General features: G+C 44.0%; 1 protein-coding gene across 43 annotated transcripts; it reads right to left on the bottom strand.

The window, feature by feature from the left end:
* Positions 1-947: 947 nt before the first annotated feature.
* On the bottom strand, positions 948-14,257 carry LOC118381366 (beta-enolase-like). Of its 43 annotated transcripts, XM_052458941.1 has the most exons (15): positions 14,135-14,257; positions 9,854-9,943; positions 8,838-8,933; positions 8,234-8,362; positions 7,641-7,774; positions 6,983-7,205; positions 6,558-6,755; positions 5,915-5,991; positions 4,212-4,586; positions 4,092-4,131; positions 3,892-3,931; positions 3,733-3,812; positions 3,653-3,692; positions 3,095-3,453; positions 948-1,202 (listed from the first exon to the last, which is right to left on the bottom strand). In XM_052458941.1, exons 2-9 carry the CDS (start codon positions 9,936-9,938, stop codon positions 4,458-4,460), a joined length of 1,071 nt encoding a protein of 356 aa, XP_052314901.1. In that variant the 5' UTR covers positions 9,939-9,943; positions 14,135-14,257; the 3' UTR covers positions 948-1,202; positions 3,095-3,453; positions 3,653-3,692; positions 3,733-3,812; positions 3,892-3,931; positions 4,092-4,131; positions 4,212-4,457. The 43 variants fall into 43 exon arrangements, with proteins under 43 accessions (XP_052314901.1, XP_052314911.1, XP_052314909.1 ...); XM_052458951.1 differs by lacking the exon at positions 4,092-4,131 and having other exon boundaries at positions 3,892-3,971; positions 4,292-4,586; XM_052458949.1 differs by lacking the exons at positions 3,892-3,931; positions 4,092-4,131 and adding an exon at positions 3,932-4,011 and having other exon boundaries at positions 4,252-4,586.
* Positions 14,258-20,708: the final 6,451 nt, after the last annotated feature.

The raw sequence follows: 20,708 nt of genomic DNA on the forward strand, positions 1-20,708 counted from the left end.
TATCCCCCTATACACCACTAGTTCTATCCCCCTATACCAGACACCACTAGTTCTATCCCCCTTTACACCACTAGTTCTATCCCCCTTACACCACTAGTTCTATCCCCTTTACACCACTAGTTCTATCCCCTATACCAGACACCACTAGTTCTATCCCCTATACCAGACACCACTAGTTCTATCCCCCTTACACCACTAGTTCTATCCCCTATACCAGACACCACTAGTTCTATCCCCTTTACACCACTAGTTATATCCCCCTTTACACCACTAGTTCAATCCCCCTATACCAGACACCACTAGTTCTATCCCCTTTACACCACTAGTTCTATCCCCCTTTACACCACTAGTTCTATCCCCCTATACCAGACACCACTAGTTATATCCCCCTATACACCACTAGTTCTATCCCCTTTACACCACTAGTTCTATCCCCCTATACCAGACACCACTAGTTCTATCCCCTATACACCACTAGTTCTATCCCCCTATACACCACTAGTTCTATCCCCTTTACACCACTAGTTCTATCCCCTTTACACCACTAGTTCTATCCCCTTTACACCACTAGTTCTATCCCCCTTTACACCACTAGTTCTATCCCCCTTTACACCACTAGTTCTATCCCCCTATACCAGACACCACTAGTTATATCCCCCTTTACACCACTAGTTCTGTCCCCCTATACACCACTAGTTCTATCCCCCTATACCAGACACCACTAGTTCTGTCCCTGTGGTCTAAATAGATCACTACATTTGTTTTATTTTTTTACCCGGTAATTTGACTGAGAAAACATTCTCATTTACATCAACGACCTGGGGAATTGTTACGGGGAGAGGAGGGGGGTGGGAGATGTAAGAGCCAATAGGAACCATTTACACACAGTAGTCAGTGATGTGGATCAGAGCAGCAGTACACATTCAATAAAGACAGGTGAGCACCACTTTAAATTTGGTTTTGTTTTATTTCTCACGTTACGTCACAACAGTCACTCGTAACAGGGGGGGGCGGGCAAGGGCCGAAGATAAAAAACATAAAAAGTGGAAATTTGTCTTCTTCTGACCCCTGACCCCAAGAGGAGGGTAGACAGTCAGTGGTGGTAGAGGGATTAAAGGAGGAGATGGAGGGTTTAGTTGATTTTGGGGTGACGGTAGTCCTTGCCGGCGAACTTGGCCTTGTTTCCAAGCTCCTCTTCAATCCTGAAGGACATAAGTCAGGGGTTAGAGGTCAGGATCCTTCATCTTTGCAACAGAAAATCTTGTCCAGCAGTTTGAATTGAACACATCTGGTATGTATATACACACAGTGGGGCGAAAAAGTATTTAGTCAGTCACCAATTGTGCAAGTTCTCCCACTTAAAAAGATGAGGCCTGTAATTTTTGTATGTACACTTCAACAATGACAGACAAAATGAGAAAAAAAATCCAGAAAAATCACATTGTAGGATTTTTAATGAATTTATTTGCAAATTATGGTGGAAAATAAGTATTTGGTCAATAACAAAAGTTTCTCAATACTTTGTTATATACCCTTTGTTGGCAATGACAGAGTTCAAACGTTTTCTGTAAGTCTTCAAAAGGTTTTCACACACTGTTGCTGGTATATTGGCCCATTCCTCCATGCAGATCTCCTCTAGAGTAGTGATGTTTTGGGTCTGTTGCTGGGCAACACGGACTTTCAACTCCCTCCAAATTTTCTATGGGGTTGAGATCTGGAGACTAGCTAGGCCACTCCAGGACCTTGAAATGCTTCTTACGAAGCCACTCCTTCGTTGCCCGGGCAGTGTGTTTGGGATCATTGTCATGCTGAAAGACCCAGTCACGTTTCATCTTCAATGCCCTTGCTGATGGAAGGAGGTTTTCACTCAAAATCTCACGATACATGGCCCCATTCATTCTTTCCTTTACACGGATCAGTCGTCCTGGTCCCTTTGCAGAAAAACAGCCCCAAAGCATGATGTTTCCACCCCCATGCTTCACAGTAGGTATGGTGTTCTTTGGCTGCAACTCAGCATTCTGTCCTCCAAACACGACGAGTTGAGTTTTTACCAAAAAGTTATATTTTGGTTTCATCTGACCATATGACATTCTCCCAATCTTCTTCTGGATCATCCAAATGCTCTCTAGCAAACTTCAGATGGGCCTGGACATGTACTGGCTTAAGCAGGGGGACACGTCTGGCACTGCAGGATTTGAGTCCCTGGCGGCGTAGTGTGTTACTGATGGTAGGCTTTGTTACTTTGGTCCCAGCTCTCTGCAGGTCATTCACTAGGTCCCCCCGTGTGGTTCTGGGATTTTTGCTCACCGTTCTTGTGATCATTTTGACCCCACGGGGTGAGATCTTGCGTGGAGCCCCAGATCGAGGGAGATTATCAGTGGTCTTGTATGTCTTCCATTTCCTAATAACTGCTCCCACAGTTGATTTCTTCAAACCAAGCTGCTTACCTATTGCAGATTCAGTCTTCCCAGACTGGTGCAGGTCTACAATTTTGTTTCTGGTGTCCTTTGACAGCTCTTTGGTCTTGGCCATAGTGGAGTTTGGAGTGTGACTGTTTGAGGTTGTGGACTGGTGTCTTTTTATACTGATAACAAGTTCAAACAGGTGCCATTAATACAGGTAACGAGTGGAGGACAGAGGAGCCTCTTAAAAAAGAAGTTACAGGTCTGTGAGAGCCAGAAATCTTGCTTGTTTGTAGGTGACCAAATACTTATTTTCCACCATAATTTGCAAATAAATTCATTAAAAATCCTACAATGTGATTTTCTAGATTTTTGTTTCTCATTTTGTCTGTCATAGTTGAAGTGTACCTATGATGAAAATTAGAGGCCTCATCTTTTTAAGTGGGAGAACTTGCACAATAGGTGGCTGACTAAATACTTTTTTGCCCACTGTATATATCTATATATGGTATACACTACAGTAGTAACTTAGTATAAAGTCAGTCAGGGTGCAGTAGCTGGTGTTTTCCTGTAGGGGCCAGTCTACCATAACACTACATATATTAACTGAGTCTGTGTGCAGTAGCTGGTGTTTTCCTGTAGGGCGTCAGTGTATTAAGGCTATAGTATTAACTAGGGTTAGTGTAACTAACCTCATCAGCTGGTTGTATTTGGCCAGACGTTCTGATCTACAGGGGGCCCCAGTCTTGATCTGTCCAGTGCAGAGTCCGACCACCAGGTCAGCGATGAAAGTGTCCTCTGTCTCTCCGGAGCGATGAGACACCATCACACCCCATCCGTTAGACTGGGCCAGCTTACACCTGGAAGAATAATACAAAATCATTATTTAAACTTCTAAAGTACTTTTCATAACGGAAAGAAATCTCAAAGCAAAAAAATGAACTAATACTATATAATGAGAAGCCTAGTCACTACTACACCCATTTCACATAAGAGATGGTCAATTTGTCCCTGTAATATAGTGCCTGTGGTGCAGCTCCAGCAGGGGGCCCTGTAATATAGTGCCTGTGGTGCAGCTCCAGCAGGGGGCCCTGTAATATAGTGCCTGTGGTGCAGCTCCAGCAGGGGCCCTGTAATATAGTGCCTGTGGTGCAGCTCCAGCAGGGGGCCCTGTAATATAGTGCCCGTAACACAGCTCCAGCAGGGGAACCTGTAATATAGTGCCTGTGGTGCAGCTCCAGCAGGGGGACCTGTAATATAGTGCCCGTAACACAGCTCCAGCAGGGGGCCCTGTAATATAGTGCCTGTGGTGCAGCTCCAGCAGGGGAACCTGTAATATAGTGCCTGTGGTGCAGCTCCAGCAGGGGAACCTGTAATATAGTGCCCGTAACACAGCTCCAGCAGGGGGCCCTGTAATATAGTGCCCGTAACACAGCTCCAGCAGGGGCCCTGTAATATAGTGCCCGTAACACAGCTCCAGCAGGGGAACCTGTAATATAGTGCCTGTGGTGCAGCTCCAGCAGGGGAACCTGTAATATAGTGCCCGTAACACAGCTCCAGCAGGGGAACCTGTAATATAGTGCCTGTGGTGCAGCTCCAGCAGGGGAACCTGTAATATAGTGCCTGTGGTGCAGCTCCAGCAGGGGGCCCTGTAATATAGTGCCCGTAACACAGCTCCAGCAGGGGAACCTGTAATATAGTGCCTGTGGTGCAGCTCCAGCAGGGGGCCCTGTAATATAGTGCCCGTAACACAGCTCCAGCAGGGGAACCTGTAATATAGTGCCTGTGGTGCAGCTCCAGCAGGGGAACCTGTAATATAGTGCCCGTAACACAGCTCCAGCAGGGGAACCTGTAATATAGTGCCTGTGGTGCAGCTCCAGCAGGGGAACCTGTAATATAGTGCCCGTAACACAGCTCCAGCAGGGGGCCCTGTAATATAGTGCCTGTGGTGCAGCTCCAGCAGGGGGCCCTGTAATATAGTCCTTGTGGTGCAGCTCCAGTAGAAGGTCCTGTAATATAGTACCTGTAGGGCAGCTCTGCGAGGGGGCCCTATACTTACGCCTTGATGGACTCTGTGACGGAGCCGATCTGGTTGACCTTGAGGAGCAGGCAGTTACAGGCCTTCTTCTCCACAGCCTGCTGGATACGCTTGGGGTTGGTCACGGTCAGATCATCTCCCACCACCTGTAGAACAAAATATAGATGTTTTTACACCTTTATTTATCCAGTTGAGAACACCTTTATTTAACTAGGTAGGCCAGTTGAGAACAAGTTCTCAGTTACAACTGCGACCTGGCCAAGATAAAGCAAAGCAGTGTGACACAAACAACAACACAGAGTTACACATAAACAAACGTACAGTCAATAACACAATAGGAAAGTCTATATACAGTGTGTACATATGAGGTAAAATAGGGAGGTAAGGCAATAAATAGGCCATAATGGTGAAGTAATTACAATATAGCAATTAACACTGGAGTGACAGATGTGCAAGTAGAGCTACTGGGGTGCAAAAGAGCAAGATAAATAAATATGGGGATGAGGTAGTTGGGCGGGCTATTTCCAGATGGGCTATATACAGGCATGTACTTGCTTAAACTAATATAATTTCTACTGACTCCTTGTGGATGTGTAACTCGCAAAAAAAACGCATTGTTCTAAATAATAACGAATGCCAAAATTATTTTTGAACCGAACATTATCTAGCATCCCTCCTCCAGACCCAACAACATTATCTAGCATCCCTCCTCCAGACCCAACAACATTATCTAGCATCCCTCCTCCAGACCCAACAACATTATCTAGCATCCCTCCTCCAGACCCAACAACATTATCTAGCTTCCCTCCTCAGGGTAGCCTGGTGGTTAGAGCATTGGACTAGTAACCGGAAGGTTGCAAGTTCAAATCCCTGAGCTGACAAGGTACAAATCTGTCGTTCTGCCCCTGAACAAGGCAGTTAACCCACTGTTCTTAGGCTGTCATTGAAAATAAGAATTTGTTCTTAACTGACTTGCCTGGTTAAATAAAGGTAAAATAAAAAGTGAGGCTGAATGAACTGTTTTGCTGCCAGACAAGGCTCCGCTGATAGGACTCTGCTGTTGGGACAGCTGTATGTAGGCCCTAACAGTTTGTGGGCACTGTCTCACCGCTATAGTGGAATTATTGTGTTGTGTAGTGGCTTTGCTGCCATGCATCAAAAAAAAAAAAAAAGCTTTACTCACCAAGATTTTCATGCGAAAATTGCCACTTCGGCCAGCTATCTAATCTTGTAGTAAGCATGGTCGAATTACCGACCGGGGTGGGGCCCATTGATCAGTTAATATATTAGAAACCGCAAACATTTGCCTGAACCCTAAGCCAAAATGTGTAGAACTGCAGGAAATGTGATGTAAAAGATCATTTTTTTCTCTCCGCCCCATTGCAATTTTGTATTGGCTGTCACCAGGGGTTACGTTAAAATGTTAGACCCCTATAGATATAGGAGGAGCTGAAGACAAACAAACTGGACCCACCTGGATGTCGACGGCGGCGGTGAACTTTGACCATGCAGCCCAATCATCCTGATCGAAGGGATCCTCAATGGACTGGACTGGAGGAAGAGGAGAGGAGTTAGAGGGGAAGGGTGTATATACAGTGTTGGACTGGAGGAAGAGGAGAGGAGTTAGAGGGGAAGGGTGTATATACAGTGTCGGACTGGAGGAAGAGGAGTTAGAGGGGAAGGGTGTATATACAGTGTTGGACTGGAGGAAGAGGAGAGGAGTTAGAGGGGAAGGGTGTATATACAGTGTTGGACTGGAGGAAGAGGAGAGGAGTTAGAGGGGAAGGGTGTATATACAGTGTTGGACTGGAGGAAGAGGAGAGGAGTTAGAGAGGAAGGGTGTATATACAGTGTCGGACTGGAGGAAGAGGAGTTAGAGGGGAAGGGTGTATATACAGTGTTGGACTGGAGGAAGAGGAGAGGAGTTAGAGGGGAAGGGTGTATATACAGTGTCGGACTGGAGGAAGAGGAGTTAGAGGGGAAGGGTGTATATACAGTGTTGGACTGGAGGAAGAGGAGAGGAGTTAGAGGGGAAGGGTGTATATACAGTGTCGGACTGGAGGAAGAGGAGTTAGAGGGGAAGGGTGTATATACAGTGTGTGTGTTTCTCTACGTACCGGGATATCCCTTGATGAAGCTCTTGTACAGATCTCCCAGCTGATCCCCGGTGATGTACCTGGCAGGGTCGTCAGGTGACTTGAAGTCCAGGTCGTACTTCCCTGCCTTGTAGAACTCAGAGGCGGCCACGTCCATGCCGATGATGATCTTATCTGGGTAGCCGGCCTTCTCAATGGCTGACTTCAGGAGCTCCAGAGCTGGAGGGAGAAGAAAGGGTTAAAGTATCACACACCTCCGCCAGGGAGCCCTTTAGAATAGTCCCTGTGGTGCAGCTCCACAAGGGGGTCCTATAGTAATAGTCCCTGTGGTGCAGCTCCTCCAGGGGGTCCTATAGTAATAGTCCCTGTGGTGCAGCTCCTCCAGGGGGTCCTATAGTAATAGTCCCTGTGGTGCAGCTCCTCCAGGGTGCCCTATAAACTCTTACCCTCGTTGTTCTCCAGGATGTTGGGTGCGAAGCCGCCCTCATCTCCCACGTTGGTGGCATCCTTTCCGTACTTGGCCTTGATCACGTTCTTCAGGTTGTGGTAAACCTCAGCTCCGATCCTCATGGCCTCGTGGAAGTTGGCCGCTCCGATGGGCAGGATCATGAACTCCTGCATGGCCAGCTTGTTACCAGCATGGCTACCACCGTTGATCACGTTGAAGGCCTGGAGGGAGGGAGGAGAGAGGTGTAGAAGATGGCCTGGAGTTAGGGCAGGCAAGAAAACATATTCTTTAGGAAATGTCATTTCTAATTTGATATGTTAGCCATTTTATTTATTATTAATTTCAAAGCTGACAATATACTGTACATCAAGTATAAAGGTAGTTGTACATATGAAGGTATATGTACTCATGGGGCAGGGTGATGTCCTGGTTATATTATATAGGTAGGTACATGGGTCAGGGTGATGTCCTGGTTATATTATATAGGTAGGTATATGATGGGTCAGGGTGATGTCCTGGTTATATTATATAGGTAGGTATGTGATGGGTCAGGGTGATGTCCTGGTTATATTATATAGGTAGATATATGATGGGTCAGGGTTAAAGGTTAAACCTGTACTCACGGGGCAGGGGTTAAAGGTTAAACCTGTACTCACGGGGCAGGGCAGGATGACATCCTTGTGTCCGGCCAGGTCAGCGATGTGTCGGTACAGGGGCACTCCCTTCTCTGCTGCTCCTGCCTTGCAGACCGCCAGAGACACGCCCAGGATGGCATTGGCTCCAAACTTAGCTACAGGAGGGGGAGAGGCAAGAGGGAGGGGGAGGCAGGAAGAGCAGGGGGGCAGGAGGTGGGGGAGGGGGCAGGGGGGAGGGGGCAGGAGCAGGCAGGAAGGAGTGGGGGGCAGGTGGAAGGGGGACTGTGTGAATATGCATATTGCTAAGAGTTTACATTGACAATGTTAAGCCTCATTTAATTTGAACAACACGATGCATTATCAAAGTGCCCGCTCCCATCTGCACGGACTCTATGTGTCAGCAGAACACGTTTCCTAGGAGATATTAATAATAATAATAATTAATAATAATAATAATTAATAATAATATTAATATAATAATAATAATAATGTGTGGACGCAGACAAGGAATCCTGTGTTGATGGGAGTGGACGTTCGATAGAAGCAGAAGGTGTACATTGGGCTTAAGGGCTCAAACTTTTAATGTCAAGAAAGACAAAGGAGGAGAGACGTACACTTGTTCTCAGTTCCGTCCAACTCCAGCATGAATTTGTCAATCTTCTCCTGGTCAACAACACTGAACTTCTTCTCAATCAGTTTGGCAGCGATGTCCTTGTTCACATGATCCACAGCCTTAATGGTACCTTTAGAGATAGTAAAGATGATTAGATATTAAAGAGAGAGAACACTGTTAGATCACAGAGAAACCAATCAGTCTACTCCAGGGATATTCAAAACTGACTCGAGTCCAGTACCTGTACTCCATAGACCTTTACCTCTACTCCATAGACCTGTACCTCTACTCCATAGACCTGTACTCCATAACTCCATAGACCTCTACTCCATAGACCTCTACTCCATAGACCTCTACTCCATAGACCTCTACTCCATAGACCTGTACCTCTACTCCATAGACCTGTACCTCTACTCCATAGACCTGTACCTCTACTCCATAGACCTGTACCTCACCAGGTGACTGCAATTAACTAGCAGTTAGAAATTAAAATCAAAAGTGGAACTGGACTTATGGTCTAGATTTAAGTATCTCTCATCCAGATCAACAGATCCCAGAAAGGTAGATCAGCCCAGGTCAACAGATCCCAGAGAGACATAACTCACCTTTTCCCAGGTAGCGTGACTTGTCTCCATCTCTCAGCTCCAGAGCCTCATGGACACCGGTAGAGGCACCACTGGGCACGGCTGCCCTGAAACGGCCTGAACACAGAGACAGAGAGAGACAGAGAGAGAGGTTAGACTGCTGGGTCTCTCTGAACACACACAGAGAGAGAGAGAGAGGTTAGACTGCTGGGTCTCTCTGAACACACACAGAGAGAGAGAGAGAGAGAGAGAGAGAGAGAGAGAGAGAGAGAGAGAGAGAGAGAGAGAGACAGAGACAGAGACAGAGAGAGAGAGAGAGAGAGACAGAGAGACAGAGACAGAGACAGAGAGAGACAGCGAGGTTAGACTGCTGGGTCTCTCTGAACACACAGAGAGAGAGAGACAGAGAGAGACAGAGACAGAGACAGAGAGACAGAGACAGAGAGAGACAGAGAGACAGAGACAGAGACAGAGAGAGACAGAGAGACAGAGGTTAGACTGCTGGGTCGGTGAACAACAGAGAGACAGAGAGAGAGAGACAGAGAGAGACAGAGACAGAGACAGAGAGACAGAGACAGAGACAGAGAGAGACAGAGACAGAGAGAGACAGAGAGACAGAGGTTAGACTGCTGGGTCTCTCTGAACACACAGAGAGAGAGAGAGAGAGAGGTTAGACTGCTGGGTCTCTCTGAACACACACAGAGAGAGAGAGAGAGGTTAGACTGCTGGGTCTCTCTGAACACACAGAGAGAGAGAGAGAGGTTAGACTGCTGGGTCTCTCTGAACACACACAGAGAGAGAGAGAGAGGTTAGACTGCTGGGTCTCTCTGAACACACACAGAGAGAGAGAGAGAGGTTAGACTGCTGGGTCTCTCTGAACACAGAGAGAGAGAGAGACAGAGAGAGACAGAGAGAGACAGAGAGAGAGAGGTTAGACTGCTGGGTCTCTCTGAACACAGAGAGAGAGAGAGAGGTTAGACTGCTGGGTCGGTGAACAACATCGTGGTACAGTATGTTTGTATGTAAACACTGTGCACCTTTAGCGGTGTAGAGGTCCACCTCCACAGTGGGGTTTCCTCTGGAGTCGAGGATCTCTCGGGCATGGATCTTAGTGATAGACATACTGACTAGAGAGGAGCGATAGAAAGAGATGAGGGGGAGAGAGTGAGAGAAAGATGGGAGGGGACAGGGGGAAGGGGAGAGAAAAAAGGAATAATCAAGTATTATATTGACCTTCAGATTTCCTCTCAGTCAATCAGAATTCAGGTCAGAGTCTCTCCTCTGTACTGTAGTCGGTATGTACACCTCTGTGTGTGACCTGACTGTGTAGGTATCATGTCTGCATCACAGTGGAATCTGTCCCACTCTCCCCGCTGTGCTCCTACAAGCATCACACACAGCTAGTATGGTTACCTGGTTACGTAGGTTAGTGTAGTATGGTTACCTGGTTACGTAGGTTAGTGTAGTATGGTTACCTGGTTACGTAGGTTAGGGTAGTATGGTTACCTGGTTACGTAGGTTAGTGTAGTATGGTTACCTGGTTACGTAGGTTAGGGTAGTATGCTTACGTAGGTTAGTGTAGTATGGTTACCTGGTTACGTAGGTTAGGGTAGTATGGTTACCTGGTTACGTAGGTTAGGGTAGTATGGTTACGTAGGTTAGTATAGTATGGTTACGTAGGTTAGGGTAGTATGGTTACGTAGGTTAGGGTAGTATGGTTACGTAGGTTACGCAGGTTAGTGTAGTATGGTTACCTGGTTACGTAGGTTAGGGTAGTATGGTTACCTGGTTACGTAGGTTAGGGTAGTATGGTTACGTAGGTTAGTATAGTATGGTTACGTAGGTTAGGGTAGTATGGTTACGTAGGTTAGGGTAGTATGGTTACGTAGGTTACGCAGGTTAGGGTAGTATGGTTACCTGGTTACGCAGGTTAGGGTAGTATGGTTACCTGGTTACGTAGGTTGGGGTAGTATGGTTACCTGGTTACGCAGGTTAGGGTAGTATGGTTACCTGGTTACGTAGGTTAGTGTAGTATGGTTACCTGGTTACGTAGGTTAGGGTAGTATGCTTACGTAGGTTAGTGTAGTATGGTTACCTGGTTACGTAGGTTAGGGTAGTATGGTTACCTGGTTACGTAGGTTAGGGTAGTATGGTTACGTAGGTTAGTATAGTATGGTTACGTAGGTTAGGGTAGTATGGTTACGTAGGTTAGTATAGTATGGTTACCTGGTTACGTAGGTTAGGGTAGTATGGTTACCTGGTTACGTAGGTTAGGGTAGTATGGTTACCTGGTTACGTAGGTTAGGGTAGTATGGTTACGTAGGTTAGTATAGTATGGTTACGTAGGTTAGGGTAGTATGGTTACGTAGGTTGGGGTAGTATGGTTACCTGGTTACGCAGGTTAGGGTAGTATGGTTACCTGGTTACGCAGGTTAGGGTAGTATGGTTACCTGGTTACGTAGGTTGGGGTAGTATGGTTACCTGGTTACACAGGTTAGGGTAGTATGGTTACCTGGTTATTTGTAATGTGTGAGTGGGTGTATACGTTCTGAGCTGAGTGTGTTGTTAGCAGTGTGTGTGTGTGTATACGTTCTGAGCTGAGTGTGTTGTTAGCAGTGTGTGTGTGTGTATACGTTCTGAGCTAAGTGTGTTGTTAGCAGTGTGTGTGTGTGTATACGTTCTGAGCTAAGTGTGTTGTTAGCAGTGTGTGTATACGTTCTGAGCTAAGTGTGTTGTTAGCAGTGTGTGTATACGTTCTGAGCTAAGTGTGTTGTTAGCAGTGTGTGTATACGTTCTGAGCTAAGTGTGTTGTTAGCAGTGTGTGTATACGTTCTGAGCTGAGTACGTTGTTAGCAGTGTGTGTGAAGAGGTCTAGAGCCTGTTTAATCTTTAACCTTTTAGTTTGACCTTTCTGTAGATTCACTAGAGGCTTCAGTGTGACCTTTCACTCCATGTTATTGTTGACCATGGCATTACTGTATTACAGTGTGTATTAATAAACACACTGGCCCTCACCCACACACACTCAACATTCACAACATTTGAGATTACATTTCCTATCTGGTTCTTGAGTTATCTTTTATGTCATTCTGCCTCTCTGCCCGAGACTCTGCCCGAGACTCTGCCCGAGACTCTGCCCGAGACTCTGCCCGAGACTCTGCCCGAGACTCTGCCCGAGACTCTGCCCGAGACTCTGCCCGAGACTCTGCCCGAGACTCTGCCCGAGACTCTGCCCGAGACTCTGCCCGAGACTCCCCTTATATGACTGGGAGACAACCTTCTCATTCTGTATGTCCTCATCAACATTTTTTAAACCAATATCTTAGAGCAACATTAAGATGTTCTAGATTTAAAAAATAAACTCTGGTCTAGGCTGTTGGTTTAGCTAAACTAGGCTAACATGCTGCATGTCCTCATTAACATTAAAACCCACAACCCACATCTCCTCTAAATGTACCCAATCTTCATTCATTCATTCTACACAAAAACCTATTGCACAGCACACCATTCACCCTGTTGGACTGGATCGCTAGCAGATGCACTGTACCACACTCTGCAACCTGGAACCAAAAGAGGTTCTTCGGCTGTTCCCACAGGAGAAACTAGGGCTGTCGAAATTGTAAAAAGTGTATTTTTCCATATATCAATACATCCTGTGTTTTAATCAAATCAACTATATGCACCGAGGTTGTCTGACACTATTAGATTAAATAATTAAGACACAACTGACAAGAGGGAGTCCAACTGCAATTGATTGTGAATAGCACCCGTTCTCCCTGTCCTGACAGACTGTGCCATCCCCACAGCCTCCACAATGGATCAGTCCACTCAGACAGGCGTCATGATTATTATTATTATTTATTTTTTGCTACTCAACTAAAGAAATATTGGTCGACCAGCAGCCTATTGACCAGTAGACTAAATGGGGCCAGCCCTAGGAGACACTAAATGGGGCCAGCCCTAGGAGACACTAAATGGGGCCAGCCCTAGGAGACACTAAATGGGGCCAGCCCTAGAAAACACTAAATGGGGCCAGCCCTAGAAAACACTAAATGGGGCCAGCCCTAGGAGACACTAAATGGGGCCAGCCCTAGGAGACACTAAATGGGGCCAGCCCTAGGAGACACTAAATGGGGCCAGCCCTAGGAGACACTAAATGGGGCCAGCCCTAGGAGACACTAAATGGGGCCAGCCCTAGGAGACACTAAATGGGGCCAGCCCTAGGAGACACTAAATGGGGCCAGCCCTAGGAGACACTAAATGGGGCCAGCCCTAGGAGACACTAAATGGGGCCAGCCCTATGAGACACTAAACCCCTTTTGGGTCTACATGGAACACTAAAGAGTTCTATCTGGAACCATAAAGGGTTCTCTTATGGGGATAGCTGCAGAACACTTTGGAACACTAAAGAGTTCTATCTGGAACCATAAAGGGTTCTCTTATGGGGATAGCTGCAGAACACTTTGGAACACTAAAGAGTTCTATCTGGAACTGCCTGGATACTTACAGAATGTTTGAATAGATTAGATGGTCGAGAGGAAGTATAACGTCACACAGAAATATCAAAAGAGCATCACAGTGACGCAACTGAAACGGCGCAGTGCCCGACAGTGATTGTGAGACGGCACATTATCGGGAGATTATGTAACAGTGTCCTGCTCCCCCTCCGATGCTATAGTCTACATCCTGCAAACTATCTCTGTTAGATGTAGTGTAGGCCTGGACTATAATCAAATGCGCTGCAAATGTGGAAGTGAATTAAAGTCATCCCGCTACAATATTTAATTGCATGCTGGTCATAAATATATATGCCTAAATAAATATTGGGGCTTTACTATACAGGCTGTAGTATAGCTCAGATCCATCTGCAGAGAGTAACAGTCAAGTTAATTATTAGAGTTTATTCTAGGCCTTCAACTTTGTAGCTTACAACACATGAACTATTAGTGTCCTCAACTGAAGGTCATCACGTTGTCATTCGGCTACAAACACACAGGAGGAGGTTTGTGTACAAAAACTGAAAAGATGAAAAACTAATTAAATCGCAGACGCATGAGAACTAGGCTACACTGTATGTTTTCAACAGTTGCAATGTCTAAGAACATATCCCATTGCTTCAATCCCAAAGGCTAAAATTAAAGTATTCATTGTTTCTAAAGTTTATCAGTCATAGAACATAAGCAAACACAGTTACAAGGCTAGAGTTGAGAGCGCCAAAGCAAGAGGAACAAGTTGGTCTTTCGTAGGCCTGTAAATGTTTCTGAAGTTTCTATGAATGTGTGCGCAAAGCGAATCGAATAACCCAGAAAGCATGGTACCTGAGGGGGGTTGATGCGGCTGGCTGGCTGTCCGACTGTCCTTCTGGAAAGTGACACCCCTGTCCCTCCTCCGGTGCTTTATAGACTGCCACTAGTGGCCTGCCGCCCCCATATAAGGACAAGGGTTTAGGGGCGGAAGGGAAATTATCAGACACACTAAAAAATGCAGAAAATGAAATGACGGTGAGATATGTCTGCGTTTGTGTTAATGTGTCGAATACATATGTTTATCTCCAAATGAGTAATCAATATATAATATGTTTCACTCCAAATGAGTAATCAATATATAATATGTTTCTCTCCAAATGAGTAATCAATATATAATATGTTTCTCTCCAAATGAGTAATCAATATATGATATGTTTCTCTCCAAATGAGTAATCAATATATAATATGTTTCTCTCCAAATGATTCATCAATATATAATATGTTTATCTCCAAATGAGTAATCAATATATAATATGTTTCTCTCCAAATGAGTAATCAATATATAATATGTTTCTCTCCAAATGAGTAATCAATATATAATATGTTTCTCTCCAAATGAGTAATCAATATATGATATGTTTCTCTCCAAATGAGTAATCAATATATAATATGTTTCTCTCCAAATGAGTAATCAATATATAATATGTTTCTCTCCAAATGAGTAATCAATATATGATATGTTTCTCTCCAAATGAGTAATCAATATATAATATGTTTATCTCCAAATGAGTAATCAATATATAATATGTTTCTCTCCAAATGAGTAATCAATATATAATATGTTTCTCTCCAAATGAGTAATCAATATATAATATGTTTCTCTCCAAATGAGTAATCAATATATGATATGTTTCTCTCCAAATGAGTAATCAATATATAATATGTTTCTCTCCAAATGAGTAATCAATATATAATATGTTTCTCTCCAAATGAGTAATCAATATATGATATGTTTCTCTCCAAATGAGTAATCAATATATGATATGTTTCTCTCCAAATGATTCATCAATATATAATATGTTTCTCTCCAAATGTTTCATCAATATATAATATTTTTCTCTCCAAATGATTCATCAATATATAATATGTTTTTTAGTTTCTCTCCAAATGATTCATCAATATATAATATGTTTCTTAGTTTCTCTCCAAATGATTCAACAATATATAATATGTTTCTCTCCAAATGATTCATCAATATATAATATGTTTCTCTCCAAATGATTCATCAATATATAATATGTTTTTTAGTTTCTCTCCAAATGATTCATCAATATATAATATGTTTCTCTCCAAATGATTCATCAATATATAATATGTTTCTCTCCAAATGATTCATCAATATATAATATGTTTCTCTCCAAATGATTCATCAATATATAATATGTTTTTTAGTTTCTCTCCAAATGATTCATCAATATATAATATGTTTCTTAGTTTCTCTCCAAATGATTCATCAATATATAATATGTTTCTTAGTTTCTCTCCAAATGATTCATCAATATATAATATGTTTCTTAGTTTCTCTCCAAATGATTCAACAGTATGTAAGAGAATTTGAAGAGCATAACATAATAATTCAGATTACTTTTGAGTTTTTTTCTTCAAATTAAAACATGTAGGCCTACTGTTGACTTACAGAGGGGTTCATATGAACACATGAATATCACATTTACATTTAAGTCATTTAGCAGACGCTCTTATCCAGAGCGACTTACAAATTGGTGCATTCACCTTATGACATCCAGTGGAACAGTCACTTTACAATAGTGCATCTAAATCTTAAAAGGGGGGTGAGAAGGATTACTTATCCTATCCTAGGTATTCCTTGACTGAGACATGGATACAGCTCTACTACAGGACTGATACATGGATACAGCTCTACAACAGGACTGAGACATGGATACAGCTCTACTTTAGGACTGAGACATGGATACAGCTCTACTACAGGACTGAGACATGGATACAGCTCTACTACAGGACTGATACATGGATACAGTTCTACTTTAGGACTGAGACATGGATACAGCTCTACTACAGGACTGATACATGGATACAGCTCTACTACAGGACTGAGACATGGATACAGCTCTAATACAGGACTGATACATGGATACAGCTCTACTACAGGACTGATACATGGATACAGCTCTACTACAGGACTGAGACATGGATACAGCTCTACTACAGGACTGATTCATGGATACAGCTCTACTACAGGACCGAGACATGGATACAGCTCTACTACAGGACTGAGACATGGATACAGCTCTACTACAGGACTGAGACATGGATACAGCTCTACTACAGGACTGAGACATGGATACAGCTCTATTATAGGACTGAGACATGGATACAGCTCTACTTTAGGACTGATACATGGATACAGCTCTACTTTAGGACTCATGCATGGATACAGCTCTACTACAGGACTGAGACATGGATACAGCTCTACTTTAGGACTGATACATGGATACAGCTCTACTTTAGGACTGACACATGGATACAGCTCTACTACAGGACTGATACATGGATACAGCTCTACTACAGGACTGATACATGGATACAGCTCTACTTTAGGACTGAGACATGGATACAGCTCTACTTTAGGACAGGATGCAGCTCTACTACAGGACTGATACATGGATACAGCTCTACTTTAGGACTGATACATGGATACAGCTCTACTTTAGGACTGATACATGGATACAGCTCTACTACAGATACATGGATACAGCTCTACTACAGGACTGATACATGGATACAGCTCTACTACAGGACTGATACATAGATACAGCTCTACTACAGGACTGATACATGGAAACATCTCTACTACAGGACTGAGACATGGATTCAGTTCTACTACAGGACTGAGACATGGATACAGCTCTACTACAGGACTGAGACATGGATACAGCTCTACTTTAGGACTGAGACATGGATACAGCTCTACTACAGGACTGATACATGGATACAGCTCTACTACAGGACTGAGACATGGATACAGCTCTACTACAGGACTGAGACATGCATACAGCTCTACTTTAGGACTGAGACATGGATACAGCTCTAATACAGGACTGAGACATGGATACAGCTCTACTACAGGACTGAGACATGGATACAGCTCTACTTTAGGAATGATACATGGATACAGCTCTACTTTAGGACTGATACATGGATACAGCTCTACTACAGGACTGATACATGGATACAGCTCTACTACAGGACTGATACATGGATACAGCTCTACTACAGGACTGATACATGGATACAGCTCTACTACAGGACTGATACATGGATACAGTTCTACTACAGGACTGATACATGGATACAGCTCTACTACAGGACTGAGACATGGATACAGCTCTACTACAGGACTGATACATGGATACAGCTCTACTAGAGGACTGATACATGGATACAGCTCTACTACAGGACTGATACATGGATACAGCTCTACTACAGGACTGAGACATGGATACAGCTCTACTACAGGACTGAGACATGGATACAGCTCTACTACAGGACTGAGACATGGATACAGCTCTACTACAGGACTGAGACATGGATACAGCTCTATTATAGGACTGAGACATGGATACAGCTCTACTTTAGGACAGGATACATGGATACAGCTCTACTTTAGGACTGATGCATGGATACAGCTCTACTACAGGACTGAGACATGGATACAGCTCTACTTTAGGACTGATACATGGATACAGCTCTACTTTAGGACTGACACATGGATACAGCTCTACTACAGGACTGATACATGGATACAGCTCTACTACAGGACTGATACATGGATACAGCTCTACTTTAGGACTGAGACATGGATACAGCTCTACTTTAGGACAGGATGCAGCTCTACTACAGGACTGATACATGGATACAGCTCTACTTTAGGACTGATACATGGATACAGCTCTACTTTAGGACTGATACATGGATACAGCTCTACTACAGATACATGGATACAGCTCTACTACAGGACTGATACATGGATACAGCTCTACTTTAGGACTGATACATGGATACAGCCCTACTACAGGACTGATACATGGATACAGCTCTACTACAGGACTGATACATAGATACAGCTCTATACAGGACTGATACATGGAAACATCTCTACTACAGGACTGAGACATGGATTCAGTTCTACTACAGGACTGAGACATGGATACAGCTCTACTACAGGACTGAGACATGGATACAGCTCTACTTTAGGACTGAGACATGGATACAGCTCTACTACAGGACTGAGACATGGATACAGCTCTACTACAGGACTGATACATGGATACAGCTCTACTTTAGGACAGGATACAGCTCTACTTTAGGACTGAGACATGGATGCAGCTCTACTTTAGGACTGAGACATGAATACAGCTCTACTTTAGGACAGGATACAGCTCTACTACAGGACTGAGACATGGATACAGCTCTCCTTTAGGACTGAGACATGGATACAGCTCTACTACAGGACTGATACATGGATACAGCTCTACTACAGGACTGAGACATGGATACAGCTCTACTACAGGACTGAGACATGGATACAGCTCTACTACAGGACTGATACATGGATACAGCTCTACTACAGGACTGATACATGGATACAGCTCTAATTTAGGACAGGATACAGCTCTACTTTAGGACTGAGACATGGATACAGCTCTACTTTAGGACTGAGACATGGATACAGCTCTACTACAGGACTGATTCATGGATACAGCTCTACTACAGGACTGATACATGGATACAGCTCTACTACAGGACTGATACATGGATACAGCTCTACCACAGGACTGATACATGGATACAGCTCTACTACAGGACTGATACATGGATACAGCTCTACTACAGGACTGAGACATGGATACAGCTCTACTACAGGACTGAGACATGCATACAGCTCTACTTTAGGACTGAGACATGGATACAGCTCTAATACAGGACTGAGACATGGATACAGCTCTACTACAGGACTGAGACATGGATACAGCTCTACTTTAGGACAGGATGCAGCTCTACTACAGGACTGATACATGGATACAGCTCTACTTTAGGACTGATACATGGATACAGCTCTACTTTAGGACTGATACATGGATACAGCTCTACTACAGATACATGGATACAGCTCTACTACAGGACTGATACATGGATACAGCTCTACTACAGGACTGATACATAGATACAGCTCTACTACAGGACTGATACATGGAAACATCTCTACTACAGGACTGAGACATGGATTCAGTTCTACTACAGGACTGAGACATGGATACAGCTCTACTACAGGACTGAGACATGGATACAGCTCTACTTTAGGACTGAGACATGGATACAGCTCTACTACAGGACTGATACATGGATACAGCTCTACTACAGGACTGAGACATGGATACAGCTCTACTACAGGACTGAGACATGCATACAGCTCTACTTTAGGACTGAGACATGGATACAGCTCTAATACAGGACTGAGACATGGATACAGCTCTACTACAGGACTGAGACATGGATACAGCTCTACTTTAGGAATGATACATGGATACAGCTCTACTTTAGGACTGATACATGGATACAGCTCTACTACAGGACTGATACATGGATACAGCTCTACTACAGGACTGATACATGGATACAGCTCTACTACAGGACTGATACATGGATACAGCTCTACTACAGGACTGATACATGGATACAGTTCTACTACAGGACTGATACATGGATACAGCTCTACTACAGGACTGAGACATGGATACAGCTCTACTACAGGACTGATACATGGATACAGCTCTACTAGAGGACTGATACATGGATACAGCTCTACTACAGGACTGATACATGGATACAGCTCTACTACAGGACTGAGACATGGATACAGCTCTACTACAGGACTGAGACATGGATACAGCTCTACTACAGGACTGAGACATGGATACAGCTCTACTACAGGACTGAGACATGGATACAGCTCTATTATAGGACTGAGACATGGATACAGCTCTACTTTAGGACAGGATACATGGATACAGCTCTACTTTAGGACTGATGCATGGATACAGCTCTACTACAGGACTGAGACATGGATACAGCTCTACTTTAGGACTGATACATGGATACAGCTCTACTTTAGGACTGACACATGGATACAGCTCTACTACAGGACTGATACATGGATACAGCTCTACTACAGGACTGATACATGGATACAGCTCTACTTTAGGACTGAGACATGGATACAGCTCTACTTTAGGACAGGATGCAGCTCTACTACAGGACTGATACATGGATACAGCTCTACTTTAGGACTGATACATGGATACAGCTCTACTTTAGGACTGATACATGGATACAGCTCTACTACAGATACATGGATACAGCTCTACTACAGGACTGATACATGGATACAGCTCTACTTTAGGACTGATACATGGATACAGCCCTACTACAGGACTGATACATGGATACAGCTCTACTACAGGACTGATACATAGATACAGCTCTACTACAGGACTGATACATGGAAACATCTCTACTACAGGACTGAGACATGGATTCAGTTCTACTA

The sequence above is a fragment of the Oncorhynchus keta genome, chromosome 13, assembly GCF_023373465.1.
Source record: "Oncorhynchus keta strain PuntledgeMale-10-30-2019 chromosome 13, Oket_V2, whole genome shotgun sequence".
NCBI classification, from domain to species: domain Eukaryota; kingdom Metazoa; phylum Chordata; class Actinopteri; order Salmoniformes; family Salmonidae; genus Oncorhynchus; species Oncorhynchus keta.